General features: G+C 39.3%; 1 protein-coding gene across 3 annotated transcripts in view; it reads left to right on the top strand.

The window, feature by feature from the left end:
- The window catches only part of Ca10 (carbonic anhydrase 10), a 500,017-nt gene that overhangs the window by 197,196 nt on the left and 283,236 nt on the right, over positions 1-19,585 (top strand). For all 3 annotated transcript variants that reach the window (XM_076936024.1, XM_034507461.1, XM_034507462.2), the window contains one exon: positions 14,056-14,198. In XM_076936024.1, coding sequence (XP_076792139.1) covers positions 14,056-14,198 — 143 coding nt within the window. The remainder of the gene's footprint in view (positions 1-14,055; positions 14,199-19,585) is intronic.

Below are 19,585 nucleotides of genomic sequence, written 5' to 3'. Positions count from 1 at the left end.
AGACAACCTTGTATTTTGCAAGATTTTTAAAGTTTGCCCGATATGTGGATTTGTAGGAAACCATTCCCTGCTACCTTCTCATACTCAACTTTTAGAACTTCCAGTGCCTGAAAATCAGCTGTTTTCAGAGACTCTGTTATTTTTATCTAGTATTCATTTCTCACACTCCAGATGACTCCAGTGTTACTAGTGTGAGCTCCTAGAGGCCAAGAGGCTCCAGCCGCTGTGGAAACATCAAGTGGGGCATGTGGTTAAAAAGAACATCAGCCTAGTCATTTTCTTCGGGTTGAGTGGGTGGAGATAATGAGTTAATGAGTTACAACATGAACGCACTCTGAAATATTATTCTCATTGCGGTTATGACTCCCAGCTTCAATAAACTAATTTCAGATAATATCTGGAGCATCAGTAATTATACAGGACAAGAGAAATTACAAAATGTAATCCGATAAGGCTTAACACAATCATTAGGCTAAATTTTAAGCCAGAGACAAAAATCACAAGAGTTTAATGCCTACTCTCCATTTTGCGAAATTCTCAAAAAACAAACCCCCTGATTTACTGGCATGTATTTGTTTATTATTTATTTTTTGTCAAGACTCTCTTGTATTTATTAAGAGTCTCATTTGTCATCTGTCAATTTGTCATCTCACTGTATATCCCTGGCTGGAATTATAGATGTAATTCTCTAATTACCATTCACAATGGCCTTGATTCTGAGAAAGAACAATGTTAGGAGAAAGAGGAAGCAGTTTAGTCTACGCTATGACTGCACAACACAAGGAGTAAGATGACAATGTAAATTTAACCTGGGTTTAAATCGACAGTTCAGCCACACAGTAGCCTAATGTTCTTTTATTAGTCACTCAACTCTCTGAGACTCTCATAGAAAAGTATCATAAGCAGTATCATTTTGTTGGATCATGGTGATATGCAATTATATACAAAGCTATAGTCTTTCTAATCTACTGTATAGCCCATGACTCAATCAGTGGATTGAACTGGCTATGATTTCTGTTGCTAATTTTGTTTAAATTATTTCTTTAAATTTTTTGAAATTATAATATACTAACATCATTCTTCCCTTCCCTGTCTCCTTCCAAACATTCCCATATACCTCTTCTCACTCCCTTTCAAATTCATGGCCTCGTTTTTCCATTAATTGTGATAACATACATGTAAATACATTTATGTTCCTAACTATAACCTACTTAGTCTGCATACTGTTATTTGTCTGTATGCTCTCAAGGTTATTTGTTATTAGATAACTGACTGTGTGCTCTTCCTGAGGAAGACTTTTTCTCCCACTCTCAGCATTCCTTACTTGCCTGTAGTTCTTTGTGTAGGACAGAGGCCTCCTGGGCTTTGCCCCATTCACATTAGCCTGTCCATTGCTGCTGTCCTTTGTTCAGCTTCTGTTTTGGCAGCCCAGTCGTGCTAGTGAGACTTTATGGAGACCATTTCAGTAAATCACAACTAATCCAAATGCATATGTGTGGATCCAGTTCCAACTGATCCATCTTCAATACAACTCCAGCACTCAAGACTCAATGGTCATTGGGAAAGAGGAAGAGGAAGATTACAAAAGCCAGAGGATTAGAGTCATTTGCTCTGAGGTGGTGTCTCCCGGCTATATGTCTGTGGCTAATTTTATTGCTTTGGCTTTCACTATGACCTTGAAAGATAAACGTATTCATTAAAATGTTATAGTTTATTTATTAGGAAACTGATGCTAAAACGAAAGAAATCAGTGGATGCCAATCAAGTCAGAAGGATGGACAGGAAGCATTACAAGCATTGCAGTGGATAAGAGCATAAGATCAAGAGCCAGAATTGAATCTCGCCTCTGCCACTTGCCAGTTTCTGTGTATACTGGAGAAGTTACTTAACACCAATGTATCTTAGATTCCCATAGGACCTGAATGAAGCAACTCAATAACAAAGTCTACCTTAGAGATTATTAAATGGGAGCGTATATACAAATACTTAGGGCAGTGTCTGACACAGAGTGACTACTGCTCAGTAAATCAGGATGTGAGATCCATTCACAACATTGGCCTCTCTTCCTCACTGTGCAGTCTACTGATGAGCCAGCCTTTAAGCTTCTTTGATGTTCATTCTATATGACAGACAACGCATCTAGGAATAAAATTTTTCATGAATAGTCCATTGAGAAAAGGAGCTGTCATTGTCCTCTATCAGGTATTATTCAGGTATATACATATCTAAATTACAGGAATAGGCATAGTAAGTTTTCAGCTCGCAGAAACACTGCAATTCTTCAAGACTCCTACAATCAACAGACTTGGCATGTTTCCCTGGAGGTCAGGTATCTGTAATGCTACCAGAGGACTAGAGCAAGATTTCCTAGCCAGGAAGACTAAGCTGATAAAGTACATAAATATTATTATACTCAAATAGCATAGCACTGATGGAATGTTATACAAATAGAAAGTTGTAGAAAGATCAAAGTAAATAATATATAACTTGCTTCTGGGGCCTGGGGAGATTACTTGCAGCACAAATGTGTTATAAATTAGATTCTCAGCACTCACACAAAGCTAGGCAGCCATAGTGGCTGGTCTGTAATGCCAACACATGGGAGGTTGAGACAGGAGATTCTCAGAGCAAGGTAACTAGGTAGATTAGCCATACCGATGAGCTATGGGTTCAAGCAAGAGATCTTGCATCAAAATGTAATGGAGAATGAGGAAATGCCCAGTGTCCAACTCTGACCTTCTCATGTATGTGCACGTATACTCATATGCCCTTCACATGTGCACACACAGATTGTTTATACACATATATCACGTATGGATATACATGCTAGATAGATAAATAAATGTTTTGAGCATTGTCTACCTACTTTATATTACTGTGATAAAGTCCCATGACCAAAAGCAACTTAGAGAAGAAAAGATTTATTTCTGATTCCAGTTTTACATCCCAGTTCCACATTGAGGGAAGTCAGGGCAGGAACTCAAGGCAGGAAGTGAAACAGAGACCAGAGAGGAATGCAGCTTGCTGGCTTGCTTCCCATGGCTTGCTCATCCTGCTCTCTTACACAGTCTAGTACCAGGTACCAGAAGTGTCATTACTCACAGTGGCCTAGGCCTTCCCACATCACTGATCAAGAAAATGGTGCACAAAATTGCCAATAGGCCAACCTAATAGTGGCATCCTCAGTTGAAGCTCCTTCTTTCTAGATAACCCTACTTTGTGTCAAATTAAAAAAAAAATGGCCAGCACAGACACTGTAGACATCTGCTACATAAAATATCAATGGAACTGGTCCCTGGTTTATTTTAACAATCAAATGTAGAGTACTAATAAAAGTATTTTATAAACATTTAAGGAAATTTGTAATATAATCTATAGTTGAATAGGACATCTAAGATAAAAGAGAAAACCCAAATCAATAAAATTCAATCCTATAAAAAAATCTACCTACATAACAAAATACCAAAGAAAGGCTAACAGCCAAATAAAAAAATAGAAACAAGTATTTATAATACACGACAAGGATTCATAGCTCCACAAGGCAAATGACAGCTAAAAAACTGATGTAAAAAATAAATGACTCAGAGGAAAAAGTTGGTAAGTCAGAGTTATAAGAGATTTGCAAATAGCCACTGAACATATGAGAATATACTTAATTTTAGTACCAGTTAGAGGATGCAAATTAAATCAACAAGATTCCATTTTCACTGTCTTGTTACCAAAAATAGTGACGAGCATCCATGGAGGGCTATGCATAGTGAGGAAATGGACACGTCATGCAGCTGGACTGTGTAGTTATAGACAAGGCCAGAGCTTTTAAATGTGCCCTGACAGCATCTGCTAAAATACAGCATGTGGGTACTTTGACAGAACAATACTACCTTTAAGAATCTTTTCTACTGAAATGAAAGCACCACTACAAAAGGGAGAATATATTTATCACAGCATTGACTAGAATGCTGAAACAAGACAGAAATAGCCTTCATGTCTTTCACTGAGGGAATGGTTATGAAATAGAAAAACCTCTCAAATGATGGGTGTTCTGGATAGCCTTAAATACAAGGAGCTGCTCTTTTAGCATTTATGGGGAGCAATGCTGATGGAATAATGTTATCAAGAAAAGGATCGCCTTTTAGACTCTGTGCATGTGTATTTGGGTGTGTTCATATGAGCAGAGTAAGATGACTGCCATCTGACCTACCATTCATGCATGTCACTACTAAAAGTAAGATGGTCCCCCGCCCACAGGTTTTCCTGCAGCTTCTCATATTACACATAGGTATTATGTTGACTTCTTAAAAATTAATTTAGCATTCAAATTAATGAGTTTCATTATGGAATTTCCAAATATGGATGTGATTAGACGTTGTTTTTATTCATTGCCATCCCCCAGACAGTGCCCCCTTCTGCTATCATTTTCACATATATACCATTACTTTGTCTTCTTTCTCTTTCTAATCCCTCAGGATCTTTCTCTCCCCTCTCATAATCCCCTTCCTACTGATCTTGGGTTGGGAATATAGCTCAGTAGTAGAGCCTTTTCCTGACATTTGTGAGGCCCGGAGTTAACTATCCAGTGCCTAAAAACAAACAAACAAACAAACAAACAAGCAAACAACTCAGAAGAGACTCTTAGAATCTCCCTCATTTCATATAAGATAATTATAGCATTACATAATTTGTAATATTACAAATTACATAATTTGGGGCAAGAGTATGCAAGATCCATCAGGTTTCTAGCACAGACAGCTTCTTCTCTCCTTCCGTTTCTCTTCACTCTCTATTGATATGTTCTCAGGGATGCAGGTCAGTTGTGACACTGGAATCAAGCACAAATGGGAGGTGAATGCTACTGTACAAGCATGTACTCTGACATCTTCCAAATGACAAACTGAGATGATTTTCACTCTGGAATTAAAATCCTCATGAATGACCCTTTGCTCACTTCTTCCATCAATCTAGACATTGAAGCCTAGAAATCCAAGAAAATAATGATGTGCCTCATTGAAGCTAAGAGAACAATATATTACCTATGCTCTCTACAGAACAGCCTTTAAAATCAATCTGGGTTTGATGGGCATCTGAAGGCTCTTCTTAACACTCCTATCCAGATTTTTAGCCATGTTTCTTTCTACTATCCCTTTCCTTAGCCCCCTTCATTTGCAGCAGTTTCTAAATAGTTGACATAGAACCAAATGTTATGCCCAGCCTTTTTATTGACAGACTCTCAGTGTTCCAAAAGACCACACAAAGTGATTATCATTCTGCTCTGGAGACTTTGAGAACTTGTGGCTGTAAAATTTTAGCCACATACTCATAGTTGCATTGGGAGAACATAGATAATATTTCTCTAAAGTTTGGTGAGTCAGAAGATCCCATGGCTTAGAAGCTACCAGTTTAATGGCACTCGTGTCTCTCTGTGTAGGGAAATGCAACAGTGTTTTAATTAGTTCTGAGAAGTTTTGATAGTGCAACAAAGCCCCTCTAAAAGGAAGGCATACATAGCCTAACACTAGAAGAAAATGTTTGAGTTGGTTTGCTCACCTTTCGGTATCTTTTGAAAACAATAGCTTTACTGACTTTTGAGAATTTTATATAATGTGTCTTGAGTGGAGGGGCTTTCAAAAAAGCAGATATAGAACACAATGGTATAAAGAGTTAAAAGGCAACAGTTGACTAGGAGTTAAATTGGGTAGGGGTGGGAGGGTAGGGTAAAGGGAGGAATATAAAGGATAACTAACACTAAAGGCTTTTTAAAAAGACTTATAGAAACCTTCTACTATACAAGTTCCATATATATATATATATATATATATATATATATATATATATATGGTTTAAATAGAGTTACCATACAATGTTAGGACAGACTCAATTTCCCAAGTAGGTTCTTCATAGTAAAAAAAGTAGCAACCCTGAGAATGGGCTACATAGTTTCAATTTGCTGGTCTATGGGTCCAGTTAGACCCTAAACAGTACAGGCTATTCCCATTCCTCTCGGTTCCCCTTCAGAATGTAATGGTAAAATCCTATTGCTGGACACCACATATTTCAATTACAGAACACAGAGAAATCACATTGGTACTCACCTGAAAGCTTCATACCTCCTGGCTATATTTCATGTGCTAGAAGGTGTCAGGTATGCTACAAGAGGAGAGAAGGAGTCTCCTCTCCGTATTTAAGCTTTAATGGGCACACACCTCCATTATAATACTCAGTGTGGTTTTGTTGTAACTATTTACCAGCTTGTCTTGGGGGCATTTGATTTATCTCCCTAGCCTTGATTCATTAGAGATGGCCCATTAATTTCTTTAATGAATGCACAAATTAATGATTATGTGTTAAATAGAATATATGCAACTCCTCTGAGCTTCCCACAAGAGAAAATGAGAAGCTCTCATGTGCTGTGAACCTGAGTCCAAATCATGGAGAAAGAAGCCCACAGAGAATGGGTTATTACCAGGGCCAATACCCTTCATGAAATAAATCTGGACTCAGAAGAGGGCAAAGGCCTGAAACAATGGATATTTTAGCTGTGTTCACTAATAACAACTCAGAGCATGGATTTATTACAGTTGAAAGCTACAGGAGGGGCAGTAAAGCAGCACTGCTGAGAGAAGGGGGAGATAGGAGTCCTTATTTAAAAAGTTTCCATCTGTTTGTAGCCATGAAGTAGGGATTGACACTGACGTAGAAGGCTTCATTTGTGGGACTGAATTCATCATCAATATGTTTTCTGCCAGCAGTCTTTCCCCAAAATTTTATTTGTTTTCCTTTAGCCAAAAAGCTGAGTGCTTAGTTTATTACTTGAAAAAAAAGGGGGATGGGGGGAGAAAAGATTGTCTTAGCTAAGTCTCTTCCTTGCTTCAAATCCAAATTATGATTTGTAAAGCAGTCTGAATCTGCAGAAAATGCTATTTTATTGGCACATATGCTGAAGGGAATAGTTTTTAAAGCATTCAGTTAGTTCTGCCTTTGAGGTAGAACTTAAACACATGTGATAAGCTTAAACAAGCAAACAACAACAGCAACAACAAAAACACTGTCTCCAACTGTTGTCTGAGACCCAGTTTTTTCTTCTCAGACTACCTAAAGAACAATTACCCTTACTCTTGGCTTTCTCCCAGCCAATGCAGATTCATGGCTCTTACTCATAAATCAGCTTATAGCATTGTACTCTGCTGTCTCTTGGTGGGTTCCAGTCACATAGGAGTAAGATGCAAACTCTTTAATGGGACCTGAAGAGTCCCCAGGCATCTTTTCTAACCTTACGAGCCCTGTTAAATCTGTTCTGTCCTCTTATCTGGGCTACCAAGTTCAAGTCACATGGCTTCCTCTGTTCCTTGAACACATCTAACTCCCTAAAACCCTTGTTTCTATCTTCTGTCTTAGACACTCTTCTCTAAAATTCTTCTGAAACAATTATTCCAGTTTCTGAAAGGTCTGGTTGGTACATATCATTTCCAGTAGTCATTTACCAGAACTGCATTTGCTTTACTTTGGCCAAAATTTGGGGGCTTAGTTTATTATTTGAAAAAAATAAAGGAAATATTATAGCTTAGCTATGCTTAGGTTCTGCTTAGGCTAATGTCTCCTGTTACAGCTTTATTCTATAACTCACTACCAACTTAATTGTCTCTTAATTTAAATAACATAGGTAAACACATCAAAACTTAGAACTTATACCCCTACTATACCAAAGGGTTCATGATACCAGAAGCCATATCTGTTTCATTCACTTCCAACAAACCAGAAATGGAGAAACTATAGCACATAGAGGTAGTCTTCCAAATATTTGTTCAGTAACCTCCCAGTGTGTGAAGCCTCATATCTGCAACATCAGAGACTCGCAGTCAGCACTTTTGAATTCAGTTTATCCTTGTTGGGTAAGGTTTAGCAAGTGCATAGGAACAGTATAAGTTAGTTGCAGGGGTCTACCACTCTGCCTATTACAACATCTCTACAAATTCTGCTGGATCTGGATACATCAATAGGCAGAACAGCATGCATTTAGAATATCCTCTTCAGGATGCAAATGCCATGAAGACAAATTTTAACTTTCAGCATCAGAGTGGATTCTGCTCTGGTTTCTGGATCTGCATTTGATTTTGTTTGTTTCTTTCTCTATTCTCTCAAATCTTACATCCCAACTGCAATTTCCCTACCCTTCTCTCCTCCCAGCCCCCTCACCTCCCATCTACTCCAGATCCACGCCTCTTCTGTTTCCTTTCAGAAAAGGGCAGGACTCCCAGGGATATCAACCAAGCATGGCACATCAGGTTTTAATAAGACTAGAAACACCCCCTTATATTAAGGCTGGAGGAGGCAACCCAATTGAAAGAAAAGGGTCCCCCAAATCGGGCAAAAGTGTCAAGGACAGCTCCTGTTCCCAATGTTAGAAGTCCCTCAAGAACACAAACCTACACAACCATAACATATATGCAGAGGATCTAGGTCAGATCCATACATGCTTCCTAATTTCATTTCAGTTTCTATGAGCCCCTATGAGCCCTGGTTAGTTGATTCTGTGGGCCATTTTCTAGTACTATCCTTGATACCTCTGGTCCTCCTCCCCTTCCTCCCCTTCCTCCCCTTCCTCCCCTTCCTCCCCTTCCTCCCCTTCCTCCCCTTCCTCCCCTTCCTCCCCTTCCTACTCTTCCTCGTCGTCCTCCTCTTCCTCCCCTTCCTCCGAGTCCTCCCCTTCCTCCCCTTCCTCCCCTTCCTCCCCTTCCTCCCCTTCCTCCTCTTCCTCCCCTTCCTCCCCTACCTCCCCTTCTGCAGGATTTCCTAAACACTGCCTAATGTTTGGCTATGGGTCTCTGCATTTGTACCTCAGTTTCTGGATGAAGCCTCTCTCATGACAATTTTTTGTTTTGATAAGATATTCGGTATGTTTGTATGGGAGTTGTCAAGCGATATTAACAGGTTAAAGTGGATCCTCACTGTTTCAGTGTTTTGAACATATGCTCAGAGATTTTTCCTTGATCTTGCCAAGGTTCATGATTTAAGCATTTGAAATCAGAGCAACTCCACATTTTCCATAGCTCAATGCACATGGAACCAAAAGACCATTGGGGGTTTGTAGTTCATGGGAAGAACGACACCATTGCCATTGGGGAAATATTTTGGCAAGATAAATGCATAGTTGTGATGCAGCAGTTAAGTTCCTCTGTTTAGTCTCTGTGAAAATTAATTTGCAAAGATATTCAGGTCTGTTGTGTGTTCTAGTTTATATGTAAATTAGAAGAGTATGTGAGAGATGCCAAGGATGATGGAATCCCAACATTTTCAGACTATTTGACTATTAATTAATTAAAATGGTTCTCACTCAATTTCATTTCATTTACATTTTTTCCACACCAAGTTGTATTGGTCAAGCTGGAAAAAGACAGCAGTAGCAGATGAGCCATTATCTTCTCTTCAGGAAGAAAGTTTAAATCTTGATTTATTGAGATAGTCACGGCAAATAAGAGTGGAAGAATTCAACAAGGTTACAAAATTTGAAAAACAAGATCAATGCCTCCATATTCTATAACTCTACTTCTGCTTCTGAAGGTGACATGGGTATCTATGAGCCTGAAGGGTGATGCCATGGAGGATGGCTAGAACCATGGGCATAACTGAAGTCTCTGTATAAACCTAAGTCTTGCATCCTGCCTCATGGGTATGACCTAGTTGTGCACCCCTAAAACCAGCCAGTTCACTCCCAAGCTTCAGCAAGCATCCATTCCTGTTCTCCCGTCCTCCAAGACTCTATCCTAAAGTATTTCCCTTGTGTTGCTTTTGAAGTTCTCTCCCTTGCTCGTCTGTCACTCAAGGTCACTGAAGTGGCTTCTACATTTGAATTCTTCAGCATTCACATTACTTCTAATAGCAATCATTGACTTCTCCTCCTATGGGGACCAAAATCTGATCCAATCTATCCAAGCCAAAATTATTTTAACTAGAATAACATAAACTTTGTGTGTGTGTGTGTGTGTGTGTGTGTCTGTGTGTGTGTGTGTGTGTGTGCACTTAAGTGCAGTGTCCACAGATGCCAGAAGAGGGCACCATTTGAATAGTCTAGATCCAGAATTACAGACAATTGTGAACAACATAGATACTGAGAACCAAACACAAGTCCTCTGGAACAGCACTCTGCAACAGCATTTCCCATCATATCATCCTGGAGTTCTAAAAAGAAAACTCAGAAGCACACCACATCCCCTGACCTCAACATATTTGATTTCCTCTTAGACCATTCTCTCTGTGCTATCTCAAAATTGTTCAGTTGCTTTCACATCCTGCCTTTATTTGACATAGTTAAATTTTGAAGTAGTTTCATTTAGACCTTTGCCTTAATTTGCTTAAACTGCAAAATAGACCCTGATGCTATTCCTGATTTACCAAAAGGGAAACAGAAGCACAAGTCTTGCAAGGGTCAGGGTGGTAATTAACTCTGAACTTCCCTGGACATGATCCCCTGCTTCTGACTGGAGCCTTGTAAGGAAATACATTTTGGGAAGTGAAGCTTTTGTGGCAACAGGAGCTGATTCAGGTCTTTGCTCTGTGCTTTCTGACCTATGCCTAGAAGTATGACTGCAGGTGGAGTACTTAACTCTCTACTCAGTGCCTTCTATGCCATGGATGCATCTAGGTAAAATGATCTCTTAGGTGGTTTCTAATTCCAAATAATATATTGCTGATTTCAAAACCAGCCATTTGGTCATGAATAAAGTTATTACCCTTTGAGGTGTTGAGCCAGTGAGGGGCACAATAAGTAAAGGACAATGATTTTTGGTTATTCCCTGACCCCTAAGCAGGTGGTTAGAATGAGAGGCAGGGGCCTTAGTGGTGAAGAGGGGATATAAAGGCTTGAAACTGTCATAAAGAATCCCATACCCAGTAAAAGCAAAGGCAGATGTTCTCATAAAGTTTTTGCTGTTTGTGTTTTTGTGGGGGGGATTTTTTGGGTATGGAGTTTATTAGCAAGGCATGGCAACATCTGCTCACCAATGGTGTCATACAAAGGCAGCTTTACAGACCGTTTATGGGGTTGGAATTATTTTTGTTAATGATTTTCATGGGAGTAGATGAAATGCAATGTGCACCAGCTGTAACTATGTTTATCATGCAGCTGCCTTACAAAGAAGAAAATAGACACACACATATACACACACACATACATATATACACACATATCCTATAGATGTATGTCTTGATTATCAAAGAGTATATAAACTGGAATAACCACAGAAACCAGGAAGGTAAAATGAAACCATGGTAGGGAGTTCTAGAAAAATAATAGCAGGATATGGGTAATATAAAGAAATATATATATATATAAATAAATAAAAATAAAGCCTTTAATTAGGAAGGGAGAAGGATAAATAGCACTAGGATGTTTTAAAAGTCATAGAGAATCATTGCTTTATGTTTATTTAAAATTGTATGTAATACATATAAATGTGTGTATACACACATGTATCCATATTACATATCTCTCTGTGTGTGAGTATGTGAGTGTGTGTGTGAGTGAGTATGTGAGTGTGTGTGTGTGTGTGTGTGTGTGTGTGTGTGTGGTTTCAATGAAGTTGTAATATTTGGGGAATAATGCTTGCTCTCAAAGCAATAGACTATCTTGCAGAAACGGATAACTAGCCATGAGAAACCTCCTTTCAAGTTGGTGATCAGGGGCTTCCAAGAGGCTCCCAAAATAATATGTTATTGCTATTGTGCTTGGTAGCATCCCAGAAGCTAAGAGTAAGTCTCTGATATGGAAGACACCTTGCACTTGAACACATGACCCAGCGACTTTGAGCTAGAGGAAATCCAGAAGACCCTTCTCTGAAGATTATCTCTCATCATACCAGAAGGTGCTATGCAAGCTGTCAAGGGAGAGAAGCAATTACTATCCCCTACCCCAATGTGACACCTATGAACTACAATTGCCAGCAGGGAAGACGTTTCCACAGGTGCAAAAGTGGTACTCATACCTTGGCAGTAAACAGCAGCTGTCTAATTGGACATGAGCCCCATGCAACAGGAGGAAAACCATGCTTCGTAGTGAAAAGCTAGCCAATTATCCATGGCTAGTGAGATCATAGATCCTAGAGAACAACCCACCATTGCCCTTTTACTAAACCATGGCAATTCCTAACATCATTCTAAACACGTAGCCTGATGCTCACAGAGAAGTATAGCTTTCATATCATCAAAGAAGCTTCTCTTCACAGCAGATGGAGACCACGTCAAAAAGCCACAGCTGGCACGACTGTTCAAAGTGCAAAGAACAACTCATGGTGATGTACCCAGCCCCAATATCTACAATCCCCACAGCTAAGGCTCGAGAAACACTGAGGATGAAAAGTACATTTTTAATGCAAGAACTCCATTAAATAATATGGTTTCACGGGGATGTAATATCTTGTAAACACATTAAGCAGTTTTCAGTGATAACATACATTATACAATAATAAATGGGAGTAGCAAAGAAGCAGAAATCCATGAGTAAGTTTTCTTGCTTCTCCTCTTGCTCATCTTTCTCTTCACTTTTCTCTCTTCTCCTTCTGGCCATTGCTGCCATACTGAAAATTCCTCATGTTGAGGAAGTCAATACAAACTTCTTAAAGGGAGCAGAGCCTCCGGAGGATCCTTGGGATGAATTAAGCCAAATTAAATATGAATCTTATCACATGTTGGTGTTGAAGTATTTGCCTGGAAATCTACTTCTGCCCATTATTGACTAGAACTAATAATAAGGCCATAGAATTTGGGGTTTGAATGGGCCCAAATACCCCCACTGATCACAACTGTTCAGAGAGATACAACTGTTTGGCTAGTGCTTCCCAGATTCCTCTCCAGCTTTGGCTTTTAGCCATTATGATCTGGACAGGCAGATCAATGGCTGCTATAAGTGAACAGCTGTATTCAACTAGAGTTTCTGAGATGGTATGTGCCTGTAAGAGAATTACGACAATTGTAGTATTCATCAACAATCACTCTCTGGCTCCACTCCTCTGAGGCAGAGGTAGATGCCCTTCTTACATAGCATCACAGCAGTCCCCAATCCTTTTATTCTTTCCTTGATAGTCAACCTAATCTAGGACAGAAGACAATGGTAGGAGCTCACTACATGTACTGTGGGTAGATTAGTGGATGAATGGCCAAATAATCACAGGGGGAGACACATGACTTCTATACTTCAGTGAAAGTACTGATGTGCCAGTAAATGCTAACGATATCCTTTCCTTGTTAACATAAACTCTTAAGTGTTAAGTCCTCCTATTACTTCTCTGTTAAATACGAGGAAATAAGACCAGAAATCTTCTAAAAAATTATACTAATAGGTGTTTTACTGCTGAAAGTGAGCTGACAGGTTTCCTTTGTGTCTTTGCACTTTATATTCGATGTGATTTTTTTTCCCTGTCTCTCAAATGATCACGTTCTTCAGTTGTTGGAACATTAGGTTAATCACACAATGCTACTGAACAAAACAAAGATAGAGTCAAGTCGCCAAGCTCCTGTCTCGTGTTGATTGGAAGGGGGTCATAAAAATAAACTATTCCCTCAGTCTGGTCTTGACAACCCACAGAAAAACACCTTGTATGTGTCAAGTGACACTTACTTTGATAAGCTGCATATACCTTCAAGACTGCTGGATACTGTTGATTCTCACATCATTCCTGCTGGGGAGGCAAACAGAGCATCCACTTCGGAGTTGTTAAATACTTGGTGTACTTCGAACATGTAAAAAAGAGGATATAACTTAAAAGATACTATTTGTATAAAAGCATGAACACACACACACACACCTCCGGAAAAAAAAAAGAGGCTACAGCATGATTCTGTATAAAGTAAGAAAATCTGACCTTCAGAAATCATGACTACAATATTGGAGAAATTGGCCAAGATTAGGGCCTGGGAACATACCATGGAACACCTTGAAGTCGCCCTACCTGGTTGGAATGTCGGGTGGCATTCTTTGTTTTAACACCTTGTAGCTTAGATTCTTTTAACACATCCTTTCCCCACCCTTCCACCCACCTTAATTCTACAATTTTATTTTGTTCCTAGTTCCTTCTTTCTGGGGATTGGTGAACTCAGCTTGGAATCTTTGCTCTGTGGGGAAGCGTCAGTCCCCTGTCAACATAGAGACCAGTCACATGATCTTCGACCCCTTTCTGACACCTCTTCGTATCAACACTGGGGGCAGGAAGGTAAGCTGCCATGTTGCTTCCATAATAATGGATGATGTTCATTGTTAAAGCTGGGCTTCTGGGTCTTAGGCTCTGTGATATGTGGCACATAGCAATAATCACAGGCCTCAAAACTACTCTAGACAAATATAGTTGTGTCAAAATAATGCTATTCTTTCTTCATAAAATTTGTAAATTTCCCTTCATAAAATACATCTTACAACTCTAGGACCTGAAGAGGTCAGAATTGGCACAAGACACCCTAAGACCATGTTCTCTGCACAAAGGTGATTTATTTGCCCCAGAGGGTTAAAGGGCAGAGAATAATGGAGATGGAAGATAAGGGAGAAGGAAAAAGGAACAAAAGGGAAGGGGGAGAGACAAAGGACTGCCTCTGTATAGAGAAGAGACAGACTTGGCCCATAGACAAATGACAGTTTGTAAAGAGAAAAGAGAAACTCCATACTAGGATAAGGAGTTTAATTTTGATTGGTCATGTCAATAAAGTGGCTAAAGGGGGGCTTTTGATCACTGGACTTCAATAATTTCATAGCTGAACCTTGGTGATTAGCCTTAGGTGGGAGGAAACAACCAAATAAGAAAATAGGCCTTGGTGGCTAGCTTTAGGAATATAATATAATGGTTTACCAAGGCAGAGGAAGTAGGAAAGAAGGGAGAAGGTTTTCAGAGCCATGGTTGCCATGCTTGGGCCTATTAGAGCCCTCAGGACCCCAGAAAGTTGCTTGAGATCCGATCCCTTGGTGCTCCATGAAATGAAGGTCAGTTGAACACAGTTCACCTGCCTACCATGCTGGAAAATCCCTTATCTGAGATTCTCCTCTTGGTCTTCATTTAACTGCACTAAAGCAGAAGGAATTTATTTTAACAAAAGTAAAATCAGACGTTTATCATCCTGGGAGGGAACACAAACAACAATCCCCTTCGATGATTTATAAGAAAATCAATAATTAATCTTCCTAGGGGCATCTCTCTGGCTAAGAATCCTCCCTTCTGTCTGTAAATGCTGAGCTGTGCTTTGTGAGTCTTATACCAGAATCAGCCCTGCCCTCTCCTCCTGCCAGGAGCGCCTCCTTAATTTGTGAAGGGCATAGGGCCTTTGGGGGCCACTCAATGCTCGACTCTGATATTTTCTCTTGCTGACTTGTTTCTGTTTCACTTGCTCTTAGTGCTGGCTAAGATATTAGAGTTGAGGGAAATGCACATGCAGAGAGAATTGTGTCTGAAGGTGATTTCGTGGAAAGCCACTTGTGTACAAAAAAGCTAGGGCTGACATTATAGACATTTGTTATTCCTGGCAGATGCTTCTCCAGATCTGGACTGCTCTGGCTCTGCCACTCTTCCTCCTCTGAGGTCTTTTACCCATCTGCACCAATCAATCCATTTGTATGTTTTATTTTTTACCCTTGCTAATATATTCAAACATATTTTCTTCCATGTCAATTCGTCACATGTGCACCTACCTACCTACACACACACACACACACACACACACACACACACACCAACACTCATATACACTTAATTTTTCTATATAGAAATATTGTCAAGGAATGTGAGATTGAGACTATTTACCTATGCAGTATTTGGATGCTGTTTTAAAAATTACTTGGGAATCGTTTTTTCATACAAAGTTTTTATATAGGTTACTTGATTGCTCTGATTTTTAAAGAAAAACAAAAGCAGGCTAGGTTAGGTGCACATACCTTTACTTCCAGCACTCAAGAGGTATAGAGGCAGGCAGATCTCTGTGAATTTGAGGCTAGTAGTCTAGAGAGTGACTTCCAGGACAGCCAGAGTTACACATAGAAGTCCTGTCTTGAAAAAACAAAAATTAATTAATTGATTAATTAATTAATGGATTTAAAGATTGAAAAAAGAAAAATAAAACCATTCTAATTGTTCCACTGGCAGTTTTATCTTATGAATTCTAAAAGAAACTTAAGAAGGCTGACATACACACCATGCAGTCACCAACTACTTATTTGAAGTTGCAAATACCTATGTTTCCCGGTCAGCACTTAGAAGTGAAAGTTCCCATTTAAATAGACATTGAATTATCTTTTTCTTGTTGGTGAGGATGAAAGGGGCATAATTGCATCCTGGGCAAACAATAAAATAAAAACACCCAGTGCAGAATGAGGTTTGATGCCTAGATTTCATAAAACACCTGAGAGGTAGCCAGCAAAACGGAAGCTTTAACCTAAGGCCAGTGCTTGTGGGTGGGGTCGAAGACAGGGATGGGATCAGATACCAAGTTCTAATGCTGGTCAAGGAAATGGATGTTTTCTGAAGATTTGCAGAATACTCAGTATCTTAGTTGTCACGCTCTTTCTCCTCCTGGGTTAGGTCTATTCCAATATTTCATCAGTTTATTTACTGTGATCATTTTCCTAATTTGGGGACTGTTTTCCTAATTTCTTTCTCAGCACATTCACTGTGGGTATCAACAGAAGATACTGATTTGTATATTCTGAGTTTGCTAAAAGGGTTTATTCGGCTCTAAGAATTTTCTGGTAGAGTCTTTGGAGTCTTTCAAGTATAGGATCATGTCATATATAAATAAAGATATTTTGACTGATTCCTTTCCTACGTATTAACTTCTCTTGCCATATTGCTCTAGCAAAGACTCCAAGCACAATCCTGAAGGAGTAGACACCTTTGGCTTCTCCTTGGTGTAAAACAAAATGCTTTTAGTGTTTCCCCACAGTCTAATGTTGACTACAGATTTGTTGTACATAATGTATAAGAAGGAAATACGAGGAGGGACATTAGGGAAGGAAGGAAACACACTATGTTTTTCTCATAAACAGTAGCTAGAAGTTGTACACATATATAGGGAGATATTTGGGAAAGGAAGAGGTCCAGTAGAATAAGCTGAGAATACTCAGGTGACAATGATTTGCATACAGGAACACATCATAATGAAACCATTATTCTGTACGCTAATTAAAATACTAGTTTCAAAAGGTAAGAACATGTCACAGAATATCTTCAAAGGGTTGTTAGGCGAAGTATGCATTGAGAGTAGAATGGGCAATATGGCAACTTGACACAGAATTAACTCATATTCTACCTTTTATCAGGTCAACTTAAAAGACAGTAGCACCATGAAAATAAGAGAGGACCATTTCCTTAAAAGGTACTTGGAAAGCAGCAGTTGGTAGCTGGGAAACAGGCTCACGGTAAAGGTCTCTCCTATGTTAGGATATTGTTGATCTGGTCCTTTCCTTTGTTTATTTTTCAGGAAGTGGGTTTTTTTTTTTTTTTTTTTTTTTTTTTTTTTTTTTTTTTTTTTTTTTTTTTATCTTTTCCACTTCGGTACTTTGTACGTGTTCCAAATCAATTTGCAAAGGCATCAGAGTTTGTGATTTTGGGGAACATTTGCTTTGACAATGAAAATATTTATATCTGGCATGATTTGTGTTGTCAGGGGTTTGATGAGCTCAGAGCCAGCTGGTGGTGCCCTTTACATTCATGGAAGAAAGAAAATAAAAATATAGACCGTGGCAGGAGATGAAGCACCTGAACTTGACAGACAATAGCTAAGCTGGTGCCTAATGACACGTTTTGGAAGTAAGGATACAACACACTGCTCTGATTTTAGAGTTTTGCCTTAAAGAAATGTCCAATTCAAAAGGTTTGGAAATCACCCTGTTAGATTGGATGTTCTGTAGAACTGGGGGGAAGGAGCCATGCTTTGAAGCCGAAGATCAGTTGATGTCAGTAGGTTAAATGCACCCCAGTAAGTATGTTTCTTGTCACATTTTTATCTGTGAACATTATTCTTTCTGGCATTTAAATGTGTCTTTTCGTACAAAACCATGAAGCAGCTCTGCCAAGGCCCTGACTTGTCTTTTTGTGTTTATTTTAACATTTCTGACCTGACACGGAGCTTGGATAGATAGGATAAGGGTTTTTATTAGTATAGACAAGAGCTGAAAGCAAACTCAAGATAAAGGATAACCAGGAATAATAATGATGAGCTGGAAATGAAAATGTTCTATACCTTGGTTATAATAGAGAAATTTTACTTATGTGTGTTAATACATGTGTGTGCACATTTATGTTTATACATACACATGCATGTTTAGGCATGCATGTGTGCATGTGTTTGTTCAGGACAGAGGGCAATCTCAGGTAATATTTTCCAGGAGATGCCTCTTTTGTTTTATAAGACACACACACACTCTCTCTCTCTGGTCAGGAGCTGGCCAAGTAGGTTAGGTGGCTAGCATGCCTCATAGATTCAACTGCATCTATCTCCCCTGCATTGAGATTACAAGCATGCATGGTGCATGAACATACTAGTGTGTGTGTGCATGTGAGTGTGCATGTGCGTGTGTAGTTCTGGGAGCTGAATTCAGGTCCCTTTATTTGTGCAGCAAGCATTTAACTTACTGAGCTTATACCCAGTTCCTGAGAATATTTTTTATTATATAGTAATTTTTCACCTTTTGAGGTGTTTATTCAATGATATTTCTTAAGAAATAATTTTCTTAAGTCAAAATAGCTCAGTTGGGAGAGGCTTAGACTGAAGAAATAGTTTTTCTTTCTTGAAAGGTAGTACTTTTCAGTCTGCCTTGTCATACCTGATATGTACGATTTTAAAATATGAAACCAACGTAACTGCTGGTTGTCTATGGGCATGAAATACCAGGTTCCAGTGGCTAGTTCAAAGCCCAGGGTCACACAAATGGCTCTAACCTAGCTCAGTGGATCACAGGGAAAACCTAAAGACATGGGATTGAGGCAGAGGCCTGTAAGGAGTAAGGAACACTGAGGACAGCAAGGGACACTGACAAGGATGAGGGTGGTCAGAATACATCATACATATACATAAAATTGACAAAGAAGAAAATTAATGAATAATTTTTAATACGATCCCCTTAAACATGTTTTGACCTAATAGATTCATTCTAGATAAAGTTACTTAATCAACTCATGTTTTTTTTTAAAAAGTGACTGGCAGATTGTTCAAGACATCAAATCCACTTTGAAGGATGTAGGCAGCCCCCGATAGAACTGGTATCTTGTGATTAGACATAGGTAGGGAGAACAGCTGACCTCAGTTTTTGGCTGGAACCCCTGCTCACTCCTCACCCCTCTGAAACCCAGTGTGCCCCATACACACTCCCAGGCCCCAACCCCACCTGCACTGAAAAAACTCTGAACAATGGAATGGTGCAAAAACCCAGTTCTGCATTTTTGCAGCCTATGCTACTTAATTTTTGGACATAGCAAGCCCACTCAAGTGCCTGCCTAGGGCCTTAGCTTTTGACCATACTTGGGCACAGTCCCAGCTCCTGGATAACATGTCATCACCCTCTGCTAATGTCATGCAACATTCCTGGTCTGTTTCTTTGGTACTGGTGAAATTGCCCAGGGGC

This window comes from Arvicanthis niloticus, chromosome 6 (genome assembly GCF_011762505.2).
Source record: "Arvicanthis niloticus isolate mArvNil1 chromosome 6, mArvNil1.pat.X, whole genome shotgun sequence".
Lineage (NCBI taxonomy): Eukaryota > Metazoa > Chordata > Mammalia > Rodentia > Muridae > Arvicanthis > Arvicanthis niloticus.
The sequence above is the reverse complement of the archived record's forward strand: the minus strand, read 5'-3'. Positions and strand labels throughout refer to the sequence as shown.